Raw genomic sequence first — 20,268 nt, 5'->3', positions numbered from 1 at the left:
CCCCATCTGGGAGCAGGCCTCAATTGGCCACAGCAGTCCTCAGGCATGAACGCCTGCTTTCTTGGCTTTTCTCCTTTTCCAGACTCCCTTCCCCACACTCACCAGTTCTTGGAAGACATGTCCCTGTCTCAGCCTCTGCTTTGGAGAACCTCAGGTTCCCAGAATTCTCCCAGGCAGGTTTGGCTTCCTCATCTCCTGGCCGGAAACCTCCAGGACCAACTGCTGGAGCTTCTTCCCTCCACTCCGCAGCCCAGCTACAGGGCTGGAGCCCCACTACTCACACAGGCTCCAAGAGTCTTGTGGACACACTGGAACTAGTTCATATCTCCCCCTTGGAAGAAAGGAAACCAGTTGAGTCTGTAACCCCTCTCTGAGCTTTGTCGGTCCCTGAATTATATGACCCTGCCAAAGTTACCAGGGTCCACCCATTCAGGGAGCCCTGAACCCAGAGCCATTCTGTGCCCTGGTACCCTGGGGTTCACCTCAGTCTGGGCGGCCAAGCATTAGGGGGTCCATTCCAGGTATGGAGGGTCCCTGTCAAGAGGGTCTTCCATGGCTTTTTGTGAGAAGGTAGATCAATTCAAAATCAAGTTGGCAATACCCTCCAAGTTAAAGTTTTTCTAGGTCTAAGAGAAACTCTCCCATATGTGCACAAGGACATGTATATACAATGGTGAATGCAGTGTCTTTGTAACAATATAGAATTAGCAAGAAACAACCTTGATGTCCATGAGGAGAGGAACTAAGAAAGTTAAGGGGCCAGAGTCAAGGAACACTAAGGAAGTAAAGCCAGTGGGGTTGGCCTGGATTCGAGGTGGGGGACAGAGGTATCAAACTGGGTGCCTGTGTTTTGAACTTGCTCAGCAGACCCACTCCATGCAATAGGGAACAATGGAGAAGGGCCAGGTGTGGGGTGATAATTACACATTCTGGTCTGGAGGAATTTATGTCCACACAGATGGTCCGAGCCATGAGGAGAAGCCTGGGAGGAGGGGGGGAGGATCATATGCAAATTGATAGCAGGTACAGGTGAAGGGAGAGTATGGGGGTAAGGAAGAGGGTCTAGGACTGGTCTTGATGGAACTACAACCATTTTTTTAACAGCTTTATTGAGGTATAAGTGATACACAATAAACAGCACATATTGAAAGTGTACAACTTGATAAGTTTTGACATGTATACACCCATAGATCTAGTATTACATTCAAGATAATGAACATATCCTTCACCTCCAAAGTTACCTGGTGCTCCTTTGTAATCCCTCCCTCCCTTCTGTCCCCAGGCAACCCCTGATCTACTCCATTGCTAGAATAAGTTCTCATCTTCTAGAATTGTATGTAGATGGGACCACACAAAATGTAATCTGCTTTGGTCTGACTTCTTTCCTTCACTCTAATTACTTTTCCTTTTTGTTTCTGTTTTTTTTATTTTGTCCATGTTTGTCGCTTGTATCAAGAGTTTCTTCCTTGTTATTGCTAAATTGTATTCATTGTATGGATGCACCACAATTTGTTTATACATCGTCAATGTATGGACATTCAGACTGCTTGCACTTCTGAGCTACTACAAACATAGCACCTATGAATATCTGCGTACAAGTCTTGGTGGGGACATACACTGTATCTTCACTTGTAAGAACCTAGGGGTGGAATGGCTGGATCATACGGTAGGCATATGGTTAGCTTTTAAAGGAACTGCCAAATTGTTCTCCAAAGGGCGGAGACTATCGAACATCCCCACCTGCAATATACAAGAGTTCCAGTTGCTCCAACTCCTCACCAACACTTGGTAGGTCAGTCTTTTCATTGTAGCCATTCTAATAGGTATATAGTATTATTTCACTGTGGTCGTAATTTGCATTTCCCTAGCTACTAATGATGAAACAACTTTTAGTAACTGGAAGAAGACTGAACCTATCTATACAGGAGAGCCAAAGGAGAAGACAGAGATGCAGGAAGAAGACCAGAAAAATGTGGCATCACAGAGGCTAACAGAGAAATGGCTCAGAGAAAGTGGTCAAAAGAATCAAATGATGTTAATGTGGCCTGAAAATTCTCGTTTGGATTTAGTACCTTTGGTGATATTCCAGTAGTAACTGGTTCCACCTTCCAGCCTCTCTCCACCTTTGCAGAACAAGAGTCCACGGTCCTGCCTGCTGGGTGGCACCTTCTCCTCAGGGGTGTGGGCCCCAGCTCCGTCCTCGGAGCCCCTGAGGTGAAAGCACCAGCTGACACCACCTTAACAGCAGTCCCACGTTTCCAGAGGGGGGCACAGGCTCTGTCTCCTGGGAGGCCGACCGTGACATGGAGATTAGCATGCAGAAGTTTCCCTGGGGACTATTCTCCGGCCGGTCACCTCTGAGAACAGAAAAAAGCAAGCCTGGGCGAGGAAGACGCTGGGATGCTGAGGCTGGGATGGCCCTTCAGTGTTGTCCCCACTGGGGGCAAGGGGGCCGAGCCTTCCTTCCTTGCGTGGCCCAGTCACTGGACACAGCTTGCCCCAGGAGGGAGGTGTGACCCTGGGTGTGAGGCGACTCTTTCAGCTGAAAGTGAGGTCCGTAGATAGTTTCTGCTGAGGACTGCCAGCCCGGCAACCTATCCCTTTCATCTTCAAGAGGGATCAGGGTGGCACACTCGGCATCCACTACAAGCGGTTTCTCCTCCAAGTTTCCAGGTTCTAATCACCCAGTCTCTTCTTTGGGCTCCCCACCTCGGACTGGAAGCCATTTCCTGCCGTTATCATTGCTAGATCACTTCAGAGCCTCTGGTGCATTTTTGCAATGTTCCAACGCCCATTTAAGGGATTCCTTACACTAAACACTCTCTCGCTCTTCCCGGTTTCCTGATGTGCTCCTCCAGCCCAAATGACTCCAACAACATTAGGGAGAAGGCGGTGGGGTGAGAAGCCCACGCCTGTGAACTGGTTCTGTGTCCCACTGGCTGGGTTACACACATAACCCAGAAAGGTCAATTTGGGAAATATCAGGATTATGTTTTGCTTTCGGCTCATGCATACCCCCCAGTCGGCTGAAAAGACCAACATTTCCATACAGAAATCTGGAATGAATCAGAGAACATGTACCCTGAGCCCTCCGTGCGTCTGCCCTGCAGGTAGGAACGTGCCTGAACTCTCTGAGCAACTTGGAGCCTGAGTGTAATCCATTTATGGCACTGCTGACATATTAATGCACTAAATGGCTCCCTGGTGATCTGCAAACGTTAACACAGTCACAGCCTGAGTGCCTAACTTCATGTGGAAATGACTCAGGCTCGGGGATAATCGGCTGAAAAACGGTATAAAGGGGTGCTGTAGGGGCAAGAATACATCAGTGACTTCTCCTTTCCATTTTTCCACCAGCACCAGAAAGGATTTTCAGTCAGCGCTGCACAGTGAGACCAGCACATCCTGAACAAACAGGTGCAGCCAATTAATCAAGGGTCCATCACAACATTTAGATGTAGTCACAATGGTTTTAGGAGGCATGTCTAAACTCTACTTCCCTGGTTCCCCTCACCAGCATTAAGAAGTCATCAGAATACAACCCACTTTTGTCAGTCAGAGCACATTTTATTACTACAGACAGACCATGATTCACCTTGTTCATCCTCATAGGGGGAGTTTAGACCCTGGTAAGCACCACTCATGTCGTATACCATGAACTTGAGGAGGAGGAGGAAGCAAAACACAGCATCATTACCAAAAAGTCCTCGCTGATAGTCTTAACCCCCTCCCAAAAGAAACGTATTAAAGTCTTCAAATATACAAATCTAAAAATATGTTACAACATTTAACATTAAGACTCAAGTTTGTTTTTTAAAATATGCTTTAAAATATACTAAGCATCTCTCTCCTTCCCCTGATTCTCCAATGATGGGCAGAAGTCTTCCTCACAGTCGGCCTCCTGGATTTCTGTCTCGTTCTCTGTCCTTGGGGGGAAGGGGGCTGCATAGCACCCGAGGCGGCCACTACGAGGCTTGCTCAGCAGACCGCTTGTGCTGGCTCCGGACGTGGCCCTCACTGCCAGGGGGTACCTCCTTCTGGAGGTTCGCCGCGCTAGTCTTTCCCGCCGTTTCGATCCAGGGGTGCTGAAGGACCTGGTGGGCAGTGTAACGCTTTTTGGGGTCTACCACCAGCAACCGGCTCACCAGATCTTTGGCAGCTGTGGGAGTGCGAGAAGGAGGGGAAAATTAAATGAATGCAGGCTGTTCCAAATTTGTCTGCCCCTCGAATGAACTGAGATCACAAACACCCATGTCAGCACCACACACTAGAGGGCGCTGTCCCACAGAACTTTCTGTAATGCTGGGAACCTTCATGTCTGTACTATCCATTGAGCTTCTGAAATATGGGTACAGAAGGGTGCCTGAGTGGTTCGGTTGGTTAAGCATCTGCCTTTGGCTCAGGTCATGGTCCCAGGGTCCTGGGATCAAGCCCCGAATTGGGCTCTCTGCTCAGCAGGGAGCCTACTTCTCCCTCTCTCTCTGTCAAATAAATAAATAAAATCTTAAAAAAAAAAAGATTCTCTAAAATACAGCTGTGGAGATTGAGGAGTGGAATTTTTATTGTTCTGGCTTTCAACGAGTGCACGTTTCAATTGCAATAGCCATGAGTGGCTAGGGGGCTACCATGTTGGGTCAGTACAGCTCTAGAGGATGTCCGCTCATTCTAGAGTCACGGGGCCAGGCCTACCCCTGACTGCCATGGCACCCCAAGCAAGAGAACAAATGGAGGCCACATGCCATATGTCCACATATCTTACATTTTGAAATCAATCATCGGGCTGCTAAATAAAATCTGTTCAATCTCCTTCCTAAGTTGGTAAATATGCCTTCACACTGACAAAATTGAGAAACATGTGAAGGAAACCTAAGTAAAAAATAGCACAAATTCAAAATGAATTTCATTTTCTGCCCAAGATCATAACTGATTCTAGAGGGATGGGGTAGCAACTGGCGGGCCAGGTGGCAGGCAAGGGGGAGAAACAACTTCTCTGGGGTTTGCTGGCTCTCCCTGGCCAGCTCCCTGAGCCTCCTTTTCGATCACGTGAGATCAACAACACCCACTTCTCCCCACCTTTCTTGGGGGATGACTCTTGCTCAAGATGAGCTGTGCACCCACCAATCAGCCCCTCCTCTACACCACTGTCCAGCTGCCTCTTATGCATGGCAGCCACAGGATTTCTCCCACCTCACCCACTTCAAACTGGGTGAGTTCTGCCCACAAAGCACCCGGGCACCCACCCCGACCAGCATCACTCCATCAAGATCTTCAAAGGACTCAGCGGGGAGTGGGTCAGGTTTAAACTGGGAATTCTCAGACTCACATGTACAAGTGTGGACAATTGGACTCCCTGCCAACAAGTCCAAGTTCTCTCTACCTCTCAGAACAGAGGCTCCTTGGCTATCCTGGGGCATGATGGGAAGTGTCTGGGTAAAGAGGTCTCCCCAGTCTTGGAACTGGGCCTGCACCATTCGGTCAGGGAATTCTGGGGTTCTGATTAAGTGACCTAGCAGAGGGCACCTGGGTTCTGGAAGGTGCATCTCCTTGGCTCCAGAGTCCCCTCATTCTGTGGGGTGGATGTAAACTGATTAGGGTCCTCTAAGGCATGAAACTCAGGGTAGGGGCCACTATACCCAAATCTAAGGACAGTGCTGCATAGAACTTTCTAAAATGATTTTCAGTCCTTCAATTCCCAAGTCACCAATGGCTTGAGTAGCTCAAGACCCTCACTCTACCTACAGCACACCACCCCTCTCCCTACCTTATTTAAGGAGGAAAAAATGAAGCTTTCTCCTCGCCTCTTCCCCAACCCCAAGTAAGGAGACTGAGGCTGGGGATGAGGGCAGTTCGATAACTCATCTTAGATGACGTGGTTGGGGAAATTGAGGGAAAATAAAGTTATCACTCCTATTCTACTTTATAAGCTAAAGACTCAAAGACTCAAAACCCCCGAATATCTAGTTCCCAATTTTACAAGGGTAGCGGGTGGTACTGACAAATCAGTAGCAAAAAGGGAAAGACTGCATTTGAAAGGGCCAAAAAGGAGGAAGACCTCTCGTGCCTCTGCTCCCCTGAAGGTAACTAAGACCACCCCCTGCCTTCCAGAGCCTCTGCGCTCCAGCTACACCCCTCCACAACACCTGGCTGTTTGTAAGGAAGGTATGCATTCCCCGTCTGCTCAATTCCCAGTGCTTGCATATACAAGATGACTGATCTTTCCAAATGAGGGTTTAGGTTTCTGATATTCTTCAGTTCTGAGGTCCCTTCACTGCCTTAAGGAAAAATATCTAGTGACTGCAACCAGCGGTCAGACTTTTTCACTGACTCTACAGCAGGTCTTGTTCCCCAGGGTGCCACACAAATTAATCTACACGAAGCCCACACTTCACAAAGGATGAAGCACAGGTCGACAGCCCCACTCGTGCCCGGTTCCGAGGTGGGCCCCCTGCACACCTCACTACACAGCTGACCTAAAATCTGCTCTGCCGTCGGAACCCAGCACGGGTTCCAGCTCTAACGTCGCCTCGTCTCCTGCTTGGGGGAGCCCGTCTCACCGTCAGAAATATTGTCCCAGTAAGGGGCCAGGAACTCAAAGCGGCCCAGCTGGATGATGTTAAAGAGCTCGTCCTGGTCCCTCTCCGGGCTGCGGAAGGGGGGGAAGCCACACAGGAGGATATACAGGATCACGCCCGCGGCCCACATATCCACTTCCAGCCCGTAACCTGTACGACGGCAGAGACACAAGCGAAACTGAGACCAGGCTGGATCAGACAGGAGGAGACAAACGTGGGGAAGGGTAGCTCTAGGTGACAGAGGACCGCAGCTTTCAGTAAGCATGAGCCACTTCTAAACACATGGGGGGGGCATTTGCTGCCAACCCCTACAAACGGGGGGTTGACACCAGTGTTACCCAAAGCTTGGTCCTCAGACGAATGCCAGTTTGTAATCCTTTATTACTGGTCTGGGATAAAATGAACATAGAGACTGAAAGTAAACATTTGGAAACTCTAGCAGTGGGGCATGGCCATGACATCCAGCTGTGTGGTCAAGGACACGTCTCACAGAATGGAGTATAGGGCAGAGTTCAGGGTTTGTCAAACACGTGGTAAGTCACGTGGCATGAGCAGTGACCTCGCCCTGTGTAGCAGGGTCCGCACTATATTAGAAATTTTAAAACCTTCACCAGAGATAGTTCGAGAAGCCCTGGTCTACCCCAGCGGCCTCTCCGTCCTAGTCATTCATTATCTTCTCGCACTGAAAAACTATTTTTAATGGCTCTCTCCTATGATTATAAAGAGACCGACATTACTCGCTATATCCCCATGAGCACACAGACACACACAAACACACACCCACACACATTTATACTTCCTGTAACAAAATTAGGATCCCAGTGGACATATTTTATACCCTATTTCATTCACGTAATATATCATGCCATTTCCTATAAAGAATATTAAAAAATTCTTCTAAAAATATGACTTCTAATAGCTGTCAGTATTCCCCTTATATAATGAATGCTCTATGCTGTAATTTAAGTGTTTTTACATTATAATTCTGTGGTGAACAACCTTATCTATTAAATATTTGTGCACATCTCTGACTATATTCTTGAAATAACTTCCCAGAAATTAAATGCACAATGTAATACACAGTAGAGGTTTTTCATACATACTGCCCAATCATCCCCACAAAACCCTGTAACAGCAGTGTGGACATTTCCAAACACGTTCTAACTTTTTACCTTTGGAAAAGGAAACCCCTCAGCAGCTGTAATCTGGAAGTTGTATATTCATTATTAAGCCCCAGAGCAATGGTGTCAAGACAAATCAGCAAAAAAAATATTACAGAAATAAATCATTGCTGACCTCTCTCTGGCCAACTTTACTGGCCTTTTCTCAGTTCTGTACCACCTTTCACACTCAGGAGGGTCTGGCTCAGCTTGGCCTCCCATCTTGAAATTTGCCCCTCGACCTCTGTGACACGATCCTTTCCTTGTCCTCTTCCTGCCTCCGCTGCCTTGTCCCCTGCCAACCCGTCCTTCCTTCTTTCATCCCCCAACTCTGAGCCTCCCTCCAGAGTCTGTCCCCAGCTGCCCTTGCTAGCTTCAGGAGGAGCTCCTTATCTCACCCACTTGGGCTGCCGTTTCCAAGTCAAGGAGTCTCAAAAGCACCCGCTCAGCCCAGCGCCTGACCTCCCTGCCAACTGGACAACTGCATCTGTCCGCCTCATACCTGCACCAAATCAGTGTGTTTAAAATCTCAACCCACCCACCCATCCCCCAAAAGAGCTTTCCAACACCCCGTCTTAGCTGGTATTAGCACCAAGGCTGTGGTTCCCTCAGCATTCAGGGAGACTATTTGTTTGCCTTCTTCTCTTACCCAGGTCATCAACGCCTCCACTAAAATGTCTATGGTTTCTCAGCATTCTCCTGTCCCACTGTCACCACGCTGCCATGGCTACTCTGCCGGCCACATGGAGTTCAAATTCCTCTGCTCAGCCTCCCCAGTTGTGGAGACTCGACTCAACCTAGTCAGCCAACTAAACTTCCCTCTGCAACACTGACACTAGTCTCCTCAGTGGCTCTACCACCCAACCTCCGTGCATATTCCTGCCTCCCTGTCTTCCCTTCCCTGATGCTCCTGCTGCTGGGAAACTCTCTCCCTTCTCCCCACCAACCCCACAACCCCCCCAGAGCTTTACCATCTTACATACGGCACCTGAACTGATTTCTCCCAAATTGCCACGATGGCTAAACAGTCATTCATGTGATCTCACATAGCTCATTTGGAGCCATGTGATAATAATCACGGTTTCGTTTTTATGTACTTTATAGAATGTGTCACTAAAACAGTTCATTGGATCCTCATATAATATTAAAACTAGTAATAAATATTACTCGTGGGCTTTGAAATGGGACACCCTGTTCCTTAAAATGCAAATTTGGTGGAGGAGTTTTTAAGCTGATTACCATAGGACCTGCTTCAAAATTTTTCCAGTAGAAGTGGCCTTGGGTCAGTGGCACAAATGGCCTTGCTTGCTTGAGTTTCCTGGCAAATTTTCATCATCTTTTATCTTATTGTCCTGCCAACACACACACACACACACACACACACACACACACACAATCCCTCCTCTATAAGGGCAGCCCAGATGAGGAAAAGGTCCACATGCTTTTGTCAAGATCTGTTTCAAATATTCCCATTAAAATCCATGTGCAAGCCTATTGCCAACTCTGAGATTTCTGATTGCTCCATATTGAAAAATATTAAATATTAAAAATAAGACATTTGTTAGTAAGTGAGCCAGAGTCCCATGGAGCAATGTATAACACGTACCTTTCTCAGAAAGAATTTCAGGAGCTACATAAGTCGGAGTCCCACACACAGTGAATATAGGTCTCACCACATGCTTTGCAAGGCCAAAATCAGCCAGTTTCAAGGTGGTAGATTTGTCCTCATTTCGCTGAACCTGTAAGAAAACAAAATCCCCAAATCACCAAAATTGTGATGAGAACAAAGAAGAAAAACTAACGAGACAACAAGCATGCAAGGTCAGGATAATCAAACGATAAACCTACTCGAGCTCATAGTTGATAAACCCAACCTGATTTCAGTGATGGGTACGCACATTTTCAAGTAAAACAAGTTAGATTCACTGTGCTGTCTGCTATGGTAGCACCATATTGCCACAGATGGCTATTAAAATTCATATCAAATTAAAAATTTAGTTTCTCAGATGCACTAGTCACATTTCAGGTGCTCAAGAGTTTCCTGGCAAATTTTCATCATCTTTGATGATGATGAAAGCCATTGATGGTTAATGGCTACCATATTGAACAGTGCAAATATAGAACATTTCCATCATCACAGAAACTTCTATTGGGCACCACTGAGTTAGAACAAGGATCAATGATATTTTGGGCACAGATTAATGTTAGTGAGGACCAGAAAATGCCTCTGGGGGATGTGAAATCTGGGCAGAGGAAGAAAGGAAAGGGAAAGAACCAGGAATTAGGAGGAAGAAGTAAACAAGCAGGGGAGAAACAATAGGTACAGATCCTAATCTGGGTGCGGGGAGGGGAGGCATTAAGGACCAAACAGACCAGGAGTCTTCAGTTCCAAATCCAAGATTTGCCTCTGGATTGTCTTGGACAAATTTCTTTACTCATCTAAGCCTCTGTTTTCTCCTTTAAAAAGGGAAGGAGGTGATCATTTCCAGCAATTAGGCTTGTGTCAGGAGTTCCAATCAGTGTTCATAATCTACCCTACAAAGTCCTCATCTAAAGTAACCAACAGTCCCAGGCTGCCAGGGACTGAAGCGTTCCCAGGATGTGAGATTTTCATTTTTAAAACTAGGACAATTTCTGGGGTACCTGGGGGGCTCAGTCCGTTAAGCTCCCGACTCTTGATTTTAGCTCAGGTCATGATCTCAGGGTTGGGAGATAGAGTCCTGTGTCGAGCTCATTGGTGAGTCTGCTTGATATTCTCTCTCTCCCTCTATCCCTCTCCCACTCTCAAATTAATTAATTAATTAAATTTAAAAAACTAGGACAGTCACAGGCAAACTGGGATGATATTGTTGTCCTTGTTTGCACATAATACAGAATTAATGCTATATTAATTAATGCTACTAAATCGGAATTTACTCCTATATATATATGAGAACTGACAGAATGGGTTCTGTTAACGTTTTTGCATGAAGGTAAAAGAAGTTAGTTCTGATTCTTTAGACCCCACTTCCACTGGGTTTTAGAGAAGGGGAAAATCAGTCATTTTCAGAGCACAGAAAAGACAGCTACCCTCACTCTGAAATGAAGGAGAACCCCTGCTTTCCTTTGTCCTCCTCAAAATGGACCCCACCTGCATCTCATTCTTTCAAACAAATCCCGGTGACTGGCTTTCTGATCATGGTAAACCAATTCCCACTGCCCAGCTAATGCGTACTGTCCTCCTTCACCCTCAAGGTATCTGCATGCTAGATGCTGTGTTAGGAAGAGGTGGGTCTTTACCTAGAAATGAATCTCAAGAGGTGAGCCTAGCAGGTATTTAGACTACCACGCAAGACATGATAAAAGTAAAGATATGTTATATTTCACGTAAAAACCAACAGCGAAGGGACAAATCTAGCATATTTTGCAGCAAGTAAAAGATGCATTGGTTCCCTCCATGCTACGCAGGCCGTTTTCCACTCTGGGGAAAGGTTAAATCTTCGGGCACATCAGACTCCAACCTTCTGCAATGCTAGTTGGCACCCAAACAAGTAAGGTAGAGGGTGATTCATAGGAGGTCTGGCCTCCACACATCAGAGAGTGTTAAGACTCGGAGCAGCTGCCTTCCCCAGGAGCTTCACCTTGACCGAATCTCAGGACACCAAGAAATAAAGGCACAAGCCAAAGGTGCCCACAGCCCCTTGTTCTGGGAGGCAAGAAGCAAAGCACAGCCAGGCAATACCTGCCTGCTTCCAGCTCTGTAGCTAAAGCAGCCCTGAGCCCCGCTCCAGCCCCACTCTGCAGCAATCCAGGCAGCCACACCTGGCAGCTGGTCTGTGCACGCCTGGAAGATGCTGGTTCCCTGTGGGGAAGGCGTTCCAAGCCCCTTTAGCAGCCTTGCCACCCATAATTCTGACCTTATGTTCACAGAAAGCAGCCTACGCAATCTCTAGCAGGGAGCTTTGAATGGTAGATTCTGCAAGTGTGGCATCTTTTCCTCCCTCCTGTCGTCTGCCTCTTGGGAAAGGTGCAACCCACAGGACACCTGTCATCACATCCTGCCTGGCACCTTTCCTCTCAACAGAAAGGACAAAGCTGGGGGCTGTCAAGGTCTCAGGCCTGGAGGGGAATTTATCCATAGAGGGCAGAGCGAAGAGTGGAATCTTAAAAAAGAAAGAGAAGAAGAAAGAAAGAAAGAAAGAAAGAAAGAAAGAAAGAAAGAAAGAAAGAAAGAAAGGAATCCAGCTCCTAGAAATAAAAAGTAGAACGGTGGTCACCAGGGACTGGGGAAAGCTGGTGGTCCAAGGGTATCAACATTCAGTTGTAAGACAAATATGTTCTGGGAATCCAATGTACAGCGTGGTGACTGCGGTTAATCATTCTGTATTGTGTACTTGAAATGTGCCAAGAGAGATCTTAAACATCCTTATGGAAAAAAAAGCCACAAAAAACAAGGCAGCTCTATGAGGTGATGGACATGGAAATCAACTTGAGTGTGGAAATCCTTCCACAACGTATATGAACACTTCAAATATATTACAATTTTATTTGTCAATTATACCTCAATAAAGATGGAGGGAAGAAACTAATGCATAGTTTTAATTAAAACAAATTTTGTTAAATATAAAGTTAAGTAAATTTATACTTTGGGGTTTTTTTCCAAGGCACATTCTCAACAAAACTTTTATTTTCTGCTTGAAAAAATGATTACAGTCCCTATGGCTGTCTTGAAATCCAGACAGACAGCCAGTGATCTGGGGATTCTGTCCACACAGCAGAAGTGTCCCCAGGAATACAGCCACCCTCCCCCCTGGAAGGAACCCCTCTTGGACCCAAAATGAGAAGTGTGGGAAGCTGTCCTTGATATCTTCCTTATCCAAACCAATGGCACCCATATGGGGCAGGGCCCTGGTCCATCTTCTGCTGTGTAAGCTTCACCCCCTCTCAACTCTTGCTGAACACTCACAGCAAAGGTGAGCTGAGCCGTTAATTACTGAGCTACGATAAAACAGGGACAAGGCTGGCTGACAGCACCCCAGGGGAGAGGCTCCTTGGGACCACCTATAGGTGAAATTATCAACCTGTCTGCAGGCACATGCTCTCCCATCTCTACTGCAATGGGGACAAAGGTTCCCAATGCTCCCACCAGTGCCTGGGGGGCCAAGGGCAATGGGAAGACTCTGGCTCTCCCTGTACCCCAACAGAGCCATGGACACAGCAGCACCCAAAAATACAGGGCAGGCACTCCCCAGTTTCCCCAGACAAGAGTGAGTTCTCTGCACTTGCTTTGGATTCTGCCAGTGAGCTTACATCTCTGGGAGCAGAATGTGTCTTAATTACTGAGTCTGAGTTTACCGCAGGGCAACCTAATCGATGCCTCCCTAGTTAACCTAACTGAAGGGAAAGTCACAGATGCAGTCAAAAATGCGACTCGGCTGTGGTCTGCAGAGCAAGACAGATAGAGCCCAGAAGGAGACAGGGAGGTAATGATTAGAACAACTTAGACTAGAAAATCGAGTTTGGAAGGGAAGGACAAAAAAGCAGTGTGGTGCCTAGAGTTTCCAGCTGGATCATCTACAGTAATCACATTTGCTGGGTAATTGCTGAAAAAATATGTCCCCCATAAATATTTGTAAATATTCTCCCAACCAAATGATCAGCAGGAAAAGCATCTGGCTGCCTTGATACACCAAAATAAAATATGCCCCCATGAGAAATAACAAACTAGTCCCTTCCTCCGAGAAACCCCCCAACTCCAAACCCCGGCTCCACTGAAGTACCAGCAGTTTCAACACGGTGGAAAGTCCGTCTTTTGTTTCGCACATTTATTAGGTTAAATGTCCAGATGCTGGTGCATGCATTTCCAAACACTAAATCCGTGTTTTATATTATTCCATGGCCTTTCTAACACATAGTATGCTGCTGCTTGTCTCTTCACGGTTTTGTCTTGTTCCTTGTCTCGGGCATCCCCATGGCACCCCCCACAGCAGACGCTGAGCCCCGGGCTGGTTGAGATATGTGGACTCGTCTGTCCCGTCCAGAAAGTGGCTCGAGACCACCGGTGTTTTTAATTCTGCTCTCTCCAGCTTCTGCTCTCAGTAGGGACATCACATCCTTCAGAGCCATCCATGTGACTTGAGGCTTCTCACCTATTTCATCGACATGAACAGCTTAATTACACTTAAGGTCCTGCACTGACTGTGTGAGTTTCATTTTGCTTTGTTTCAACAGGCACCTCCCATTGTTGGCCTCAGAATAATTCCTACCCTAATCGTGAAATCAAATGAGTGACATCCTCCAGGATAACTCTTCTTCCTAGCATCTGTGGGACTTCTGAAACCATCAACTTTTCCACCCAGACAGGAACTTGTGTAAAAACGACTGTTCACCTCTGATTGAAATCTCAACGCGGAAGGATTCCCACAACTTTATCCGGCATCTCATCCCATTTGTGGCCAGTTTAACTTGCGAGGAGGTTCCCCTATGTTGATTCCAAATTCCAGCCCCTACACGATTGTCTAAGTCTGCCCTCTGGGAGGGTACTGAAGAAAGACACACTTGTCCCACAGGGAAACAACTATCGTGGTCCCCAGGTCACCTCTGGTTTCTCTAACTCACATCTGAGGATACCCCACTTGATCCTTATAAGACCCACTCTCCTCGTCATCCTCCCTTTCTCACTCCTTCCTACACTAAGTTCACTGCCTGAACCAACAGCACAGTCATCGCTTGGGAGCTGGGCAGAGATCTAGGCTGCCCAGACCCACTGAACCAGAACCTACATGTCGACAAGACCTCAGGGTGATTCGTGTGCGCAGTCAAGTTCTAGGCGATCTCCATTTCATCGATGCCTCTTTTAACAAAGAACGCCCAGAAATGAACACTACATGCCATGTGTGATTTGATCAGGACAGCGGACCTCAGGCCTCAGAGTGGATGGGACGCTGGGTTGCCATAAAGACAAAGACTCCGCTCAGAGTCCCATTCTGATGCCCCTTCCTCAGAAAGCCTTTGTAGGGGATCAGAACATGCCACTCCAAATTATGCCGCTTCACATGTTGATTATTAAACAACTCCTATCTTCCTCTAGTTTTCCCATAATTTTACTTGCCACAGTTTGCTGCCCCTAAAAGCCTAGAAACCCTTTTTGCTTTATCTTGTCACTTCTCAAAAGATTTATTGTTCTTTTAAGATGCTCTATAAAGCCCCAAATTCTAACTACCCATTTGAGTTACTCATCCCAGAGTTCCTCCCATGTGTGTGCTGCATATGTGCACGCCGTCTGTTTTTCGTTTGTTAGTCTGTCTTTTGTTGATTTGATTTCCAATGTCCGGCCAAAGAACCCATGAGGGTGGAGACAAAAGGGGTTTTTTTCCCCTTCCCTACACCCTAGTGGGCCAGGTTTGACTGAGAGCCCGCCCACCATCCCAGCGCACACATCTGAACTTGCTTCACTGATATTTCCATTTCTCTGTCTTCTGGCCCATCGAAACTCACTGCTCTGGGTCACGTTCCTTCCAGAGCTCGGTTTTCAGCTCCTCTCCAACTGCAAGGGTGTTAGAGATGAATTCACACGGCCCTGTTAGGACTGCTGATCCATCTGCATCCATCACCCCCTTTCCCAGCCACACCAAAGTTCCCTGATTTGAATCCAGGCGGTCTCTATTATTTACATAAGCATCCACATAACAAACACCTGGAGGGTCTCAATGCTTCAAGAGGAATCTTTATTTTTCTGAACAATGAACACCTCCTGTACTTCAAGGTAACCTCAATTTAAATGTGATCTTGCAATGTTCATCTCTGAACAGGAGATGGCAGCAGACTATAGACCAAACAGCAAGCAGTCACCCTCCCCCCAACCCCCCACCTCCCGCCAAGAAAAATTCAGACGTGGTTAAGCCTACTTTATACTGGATTTTTCATGGTCCTTCTGGCCTTTCCCTCCAAGGTTCCATTTTCAACTGGCTATGAGGACTTTATGATCTTAGAAACCAACTCACACTGAAATATCAATGCCTAGAATCAATTTACATTTCAACAGCAAAAGATACCAAAATACAAAACAATGATTGAAAGCATCGGTGGAAACAAAGCCTTCCCTGGGACCTGCCATGACAGGCCAAAGGCCTTCATCCCAGGACTTTTCTACTTAATTAACATCTGATATTCACCCAACAAATATTTAGATGCCTACCCTGTGGCAGGTACTGTTCTAGGTACTAGGAATAGTGGATGAAACAGGTAAAGTCTTTGTTCTTATAAGACCTTCTTTCTATTAATAAATGATATTCAAACGAATATGTATGGTCCCGCAATGATAAGTGTGGTAAAAAAAAAAAAAAGAAAAGAAAAAGTGAGATAAAGGCTGTGTTGTCTGTTAGTTTCCAAAAACCACATGTGGCTATTTATTTTCAACAAAATTTAAAGTTCAGTTTCTCAGACACACAAGGTACATCTTAAGTGTCCATGTAGTAGTGGCTACTGTACTGGGCTGTGCAGAGACAGGACATTTCCATCATCACAGAAAGTTCTAGTGGACAGTGCTCGAACTGACAGCAGCAGGGCTGCTATTTTAAATGGGGTGGTTCAGGCAGGACTCACTGAGAAAGTAGCATTTGAAAAAAGTCAAGTGTGAGCCATATTCAAATCTGAGGAGAAAGCTTTTCAGGTGGAGGAAACAGCAAGTGCAAAGGTCGTGGTGCAGGACCTTGGAGCCCACAGAAATGAACTTGGAGTGGACAGAAAGCCCGTGTTGACTCTGAGCAGAGGAGTTATGGGGTCTGATTTACATTCGGAGATCACTCAGGCTCCTGGGAGGAAGACGGCCTGCAGAGGAAGAGGGAGGACCAGTGAGCAGCCACTGCCGCAGTCCCAGCAGGAGATGATGGTGGCTTGGTCTCCGGTGGGGAGAAGTGCCATCCTAAGGGCGAACAGAAGGCTTGAACAGGGAGGGCGAGGAAGGAGGCTCCGGGGCCACTGAGGTTCCTGCCACCAGCAGCTAGGCCGGTGGCAGCCCCATGTGACAGAGAAGGGGGCTGCGGCATAGTATGGGGATGAGAGCCCGCCTGGAGTTCAGGATGGAATGGAACGGGAAAACTGCAAACAGGGTGGACAGACACCTCTTTCAGGAGTGGGGGAGTAGTCCATAAAGGTAGGGTAGTAGCAGAGGGGGACGTGGAGAAAACAAAGTTTGTTTCCTTCAGTTGGGAGATAGCACCCTGTTTATGTGATGATGGGGCCGTGCTCTGGGCCAGAGAGGTCTGGGAGAGGCGCAAGTTCCATGTGAAACCCAGTTTCAGCATCCTGAGTTTGAGATGCTCAGCACATCAGACAACCAGGCGGTGACCTGAAGTGAGCGCCGGACGAGGGGCCCACCCTACGTGACCCAGGAAACATCTCCAGTCCACCCTCCATTCCTTCATCAGCGGGGCTGGCCACATCTGAACCTGACACTGAGTTAAAAACACAGGGCATCCAGGGACTACCCCACAGGCTCTGTGGCCAGACCTGCCCCACTGGGGGACCTCTGGCCATCCCCTCAGTGCAGTGTGAGGCCTTCCTCATAGGGTTGGTGTGAGAATTCTATGAAAATGCGAAGTGCACAGAATCGTGACCAATGTGCCAGACTGACAGGCCCATGACGTTTGTGCCTGCTCTAATGGGACATGGGCTCTAAGCAGGTGGGAGCACAGAGCACAGAGTCAATGTCTCAGTGCAACAAGGATAGGCAGTGATTCTCCAGCAGGGACAGTGGTCCACCACCACCCCAGAGATACCGGACAGTGTCTGGAGACATTTTTGGTTATCACAGCTCGGGGGATGCTAGCGGCATCTAGCGCGCAGAGGCCGGGAAGCTGCTAAAGCTCCTACAATGTTCAGGACACCCCCACAGCAGGGTCAGCCCGCCCAGACGCCAACAGTCCCATGGGGGAGGATCCTGGTGTAGATCAAGAGAAACAGGGCCATCATCATCAGGTTCAGACCAAAGTGGTAACTCCCTGGTAAAAGAGACCACTGAGGTAACTAGCGGGATGTTTCCAAACCAATGCTTGGACTGACGTGTGATTTCCATACTCTCCTATCTCTCTGTATGGAAACACAAGGAGTATGCTCCTCCCCACCAGCCTCCCAGTCTGGAACCCACCCAGTTTCCCCGCTCTCAAAGGACCAAAATCCACATTCAGCATTGAACTTTCTAAGGAAATCATTTAATCCAAAGTCAAGCAACTGAACTGCCAACATGTATTTTGCAAAAGAGCTCAGAAGTAAGATTGAAATTACTTGGATTTTTGTTTTAGCTCTGCTTACACCAAAAGAGCCAGATGGCCCCCACCTTGACTTTTTCTGAGCCTATGCTACCACCTACAATATAGGAGAGGTCTCTAGACTTCCCATGCAGACCTAACTTTCTGTGGTTATGCTACAATCAACCAGGATTTGAAACCATGCAGCAAGAAAGGATCTTTTTCATCTCGGTTTTAGCATTTAGGGACAGGAAAAAAAAATGTTAAGATCGGCCAAGCACCAGTCTAGTAGAGTGCCCAGGAGCTTGGATGGGTCCTGGGTTCAAATCGTGTTTCTCGTTTGCTGTGTGACTCTGACCAAGTTACTCAACCTCCCTGGGCCTTAGTTTCCTCCCCTGTAAAGAGAGGTAAGCACACTTACTGCACAGGGTGTATATATAGCAGGCAGCAGGAGCAAAGGGCCTGGAGTAGGGCTGGGTCTATTGCAAGCACCGTGTACCATGTCACAGGTATAATTCGGTCCCTTTGAATTACTTAACCAAAAGGAATTAAAGATTTTTTCAGTCTCCCTGATTCTATCCTTCACCACCTTGAGTTCCTGATATTTGTTAAAACTAAACTTTTATGTAAAATAATATGAGAAACATTACCATTTTGCAGCCACACCTAAGTACCTAAAAGCTAAACAGCTTTCACTTGCCCCACCCCAACCAGTGATTGTGGGAGGGGCTTGATCCGCAGCTAACAGACAAACTGACACATAAAATCTAAATCTGAAAACAGAAAAACTAGCGGAGGAGGGTGGCTGCAACCACAAGGTCATTCTTGGCACAGCCTTTGAATAAGCTTCCCTATGGCAAGGACCCTTCTCATTCCCTATCAGAGACCACTGCCCCCACACATGTGGAAACCAAGACCAAAGGGCATGGTTATCCCAGAGGCAGCCACAGCTGGACAAGGAGACAGTGGGGATCAGAGCAGGAGGACTGGGGCTCTGTATGCAGAACAGCAGGGTTGTTATCTCTCCACCAGGGCAGGTTAAACAAAAGCAGGCCGAGAGGAAGGGAAAGCATTTGAGAGATGCCTTGTCCCATGGGATGAGGAGGCCCGACTTTCCATGAAGTTGGGGGCCCCTAAGAGATCCAGAAAAATTACCCATGAAGTTTGGATGATTCTAGAAACAGAGACCTGGAGGGCACTTCTTATCTATGGCTTCCTGAAAGCTGTAGTCTCCCAGATTTGCCCTACATTCAGCAGTCCCCAGATCTCCTGAAAGAGGACTCGGTAGCATCCTTGTGACCCCACAATGGAGATGGGGAGAAGAGTGAGGGAGGACGTGGCAGCTCCCCCCTCCAAAATGACCCTGAGCCAGCTCCATGCTGAGGGATGCATCCTGGCCAACGAGATAGAACAGGAAATGTACTGAGGAGCTCCTGAGCCAGACTTTCCTCCTCTTGAGAAAGGGAGAACACCAGCAAGAGTCCACCCCCCCCACTTTTCCTGCCATTTATGTGAGTGTGACAATGTGATCCTTGGAGCATGGTAGACATTTGGGGACCCTGAGGGAAATGGCAAAAACTGCCTTGAGATCTCTGATCTGCTCCATTAACCATCCCTGTAACCACCTGTCTCCAGGCTGCTTGTCACTGAGAGAACTAGATGTCTTCATTGTTTGAGCCCTTGTTCCACAAGGTATGCTCCGCAGAACATTAACATCACCTTGGAGCTTATTATAAATGCAGCATCTCAGGCCTCTCCCACACCCACTAAATCAGCATCTGCATCTTATCAAGATCCAAGATCTGGGTGATTCCCATGCACATGGTGGATTTAAGAAGTACTGATTTACCCCACTGTTAGTCACATGGTCCCACGGCAGCTGGAAGGTAGCTCAGCTGTAAGCGTGTCCTCTCCCTCTCCTGAGCTGCTTCATGGCCCTTACAATTCATCCCACTCCCCTGGATGCAAACATTCAGGCAGTGTCTCCACGGGCACACATCTCTATGTTTCTGCTTCCAAGTCCTTCCCAGAAAGGTAATGAACTGACCTAAAACGCCAAGCCCACCATAGTATGGCCGTGCACGTAATTTATCAAAATTCACAAGGTCAAGGTCCTACGCAGTAAAGCCAAAGTTATTATCAACAGAATTACTATTGTCATGGTCACCATTACTTATTCATGGGCCTCCAGTGTGCCCTGGGATCTGACAAGGTCAAAACATCAGAGACGGTTCCTACAGGAGAAATTTACCACCTGGAAAAGGCACCTGGGGTCAAAGGCCTGAGTGTGCTGCCCACATGAGATTCTTA

The 20,268-nt window shown here is 47.3% G+C and overlaps 1 protein-coding gene across 1 annotated transcript in view; it reads right to left on the bottom strand.

Annotated features, from left to right (window-relative positions):
* Window positions 1-1,029: 1,029 nt before the first annotated feature.
* Window positions 1,030-20,268, bottom strand: part of DCLK3 (doublecortin like kinase 3) — a 46,815-nt gene continuing 27,576 nt past the window's right edge. The window contains exons 3-5 of the mRNA XM_026496701.3: window positions 9,339-9,471; window positions 6,555-6,722; window positions 1,030-4,159 (exon numbers count right to left, since the gene is read on the bottom strand). Of these exons, the coding sequence (XP_026352486.2) occupies window positions 3,966-4,159; window positions 6,555-6,722; window positions 9,339-9,471 (495 nt within the window). The 3' untranslated portion in view covers window positions 1,030-3,965. The remainder of the gene's footprint in view (window positions 4,160-6,554; window positions 6,723-9,338; window positions 9,472-20,268) is intronic.

Source organism: Ursus arctos, unplaced genomic scaffold (assembly GCF_023065955.2).
Source record: "Ursus arctos isolate Adak ecotype North America unplaced genomic scaffold, UrsArc2.0 scaffold_20, whole genome shotgun sequence".
Lineage (NCBI taxonomy): Eukaryota > Metazoa > Chordata > Mammalia > Carnivora > Ursidae > Ursus > Ursus arctos.
Note: the sequence above shows the minus strand (reverse complement) of the source record. Positions and strands in the feature narration are given on the sequence as shown.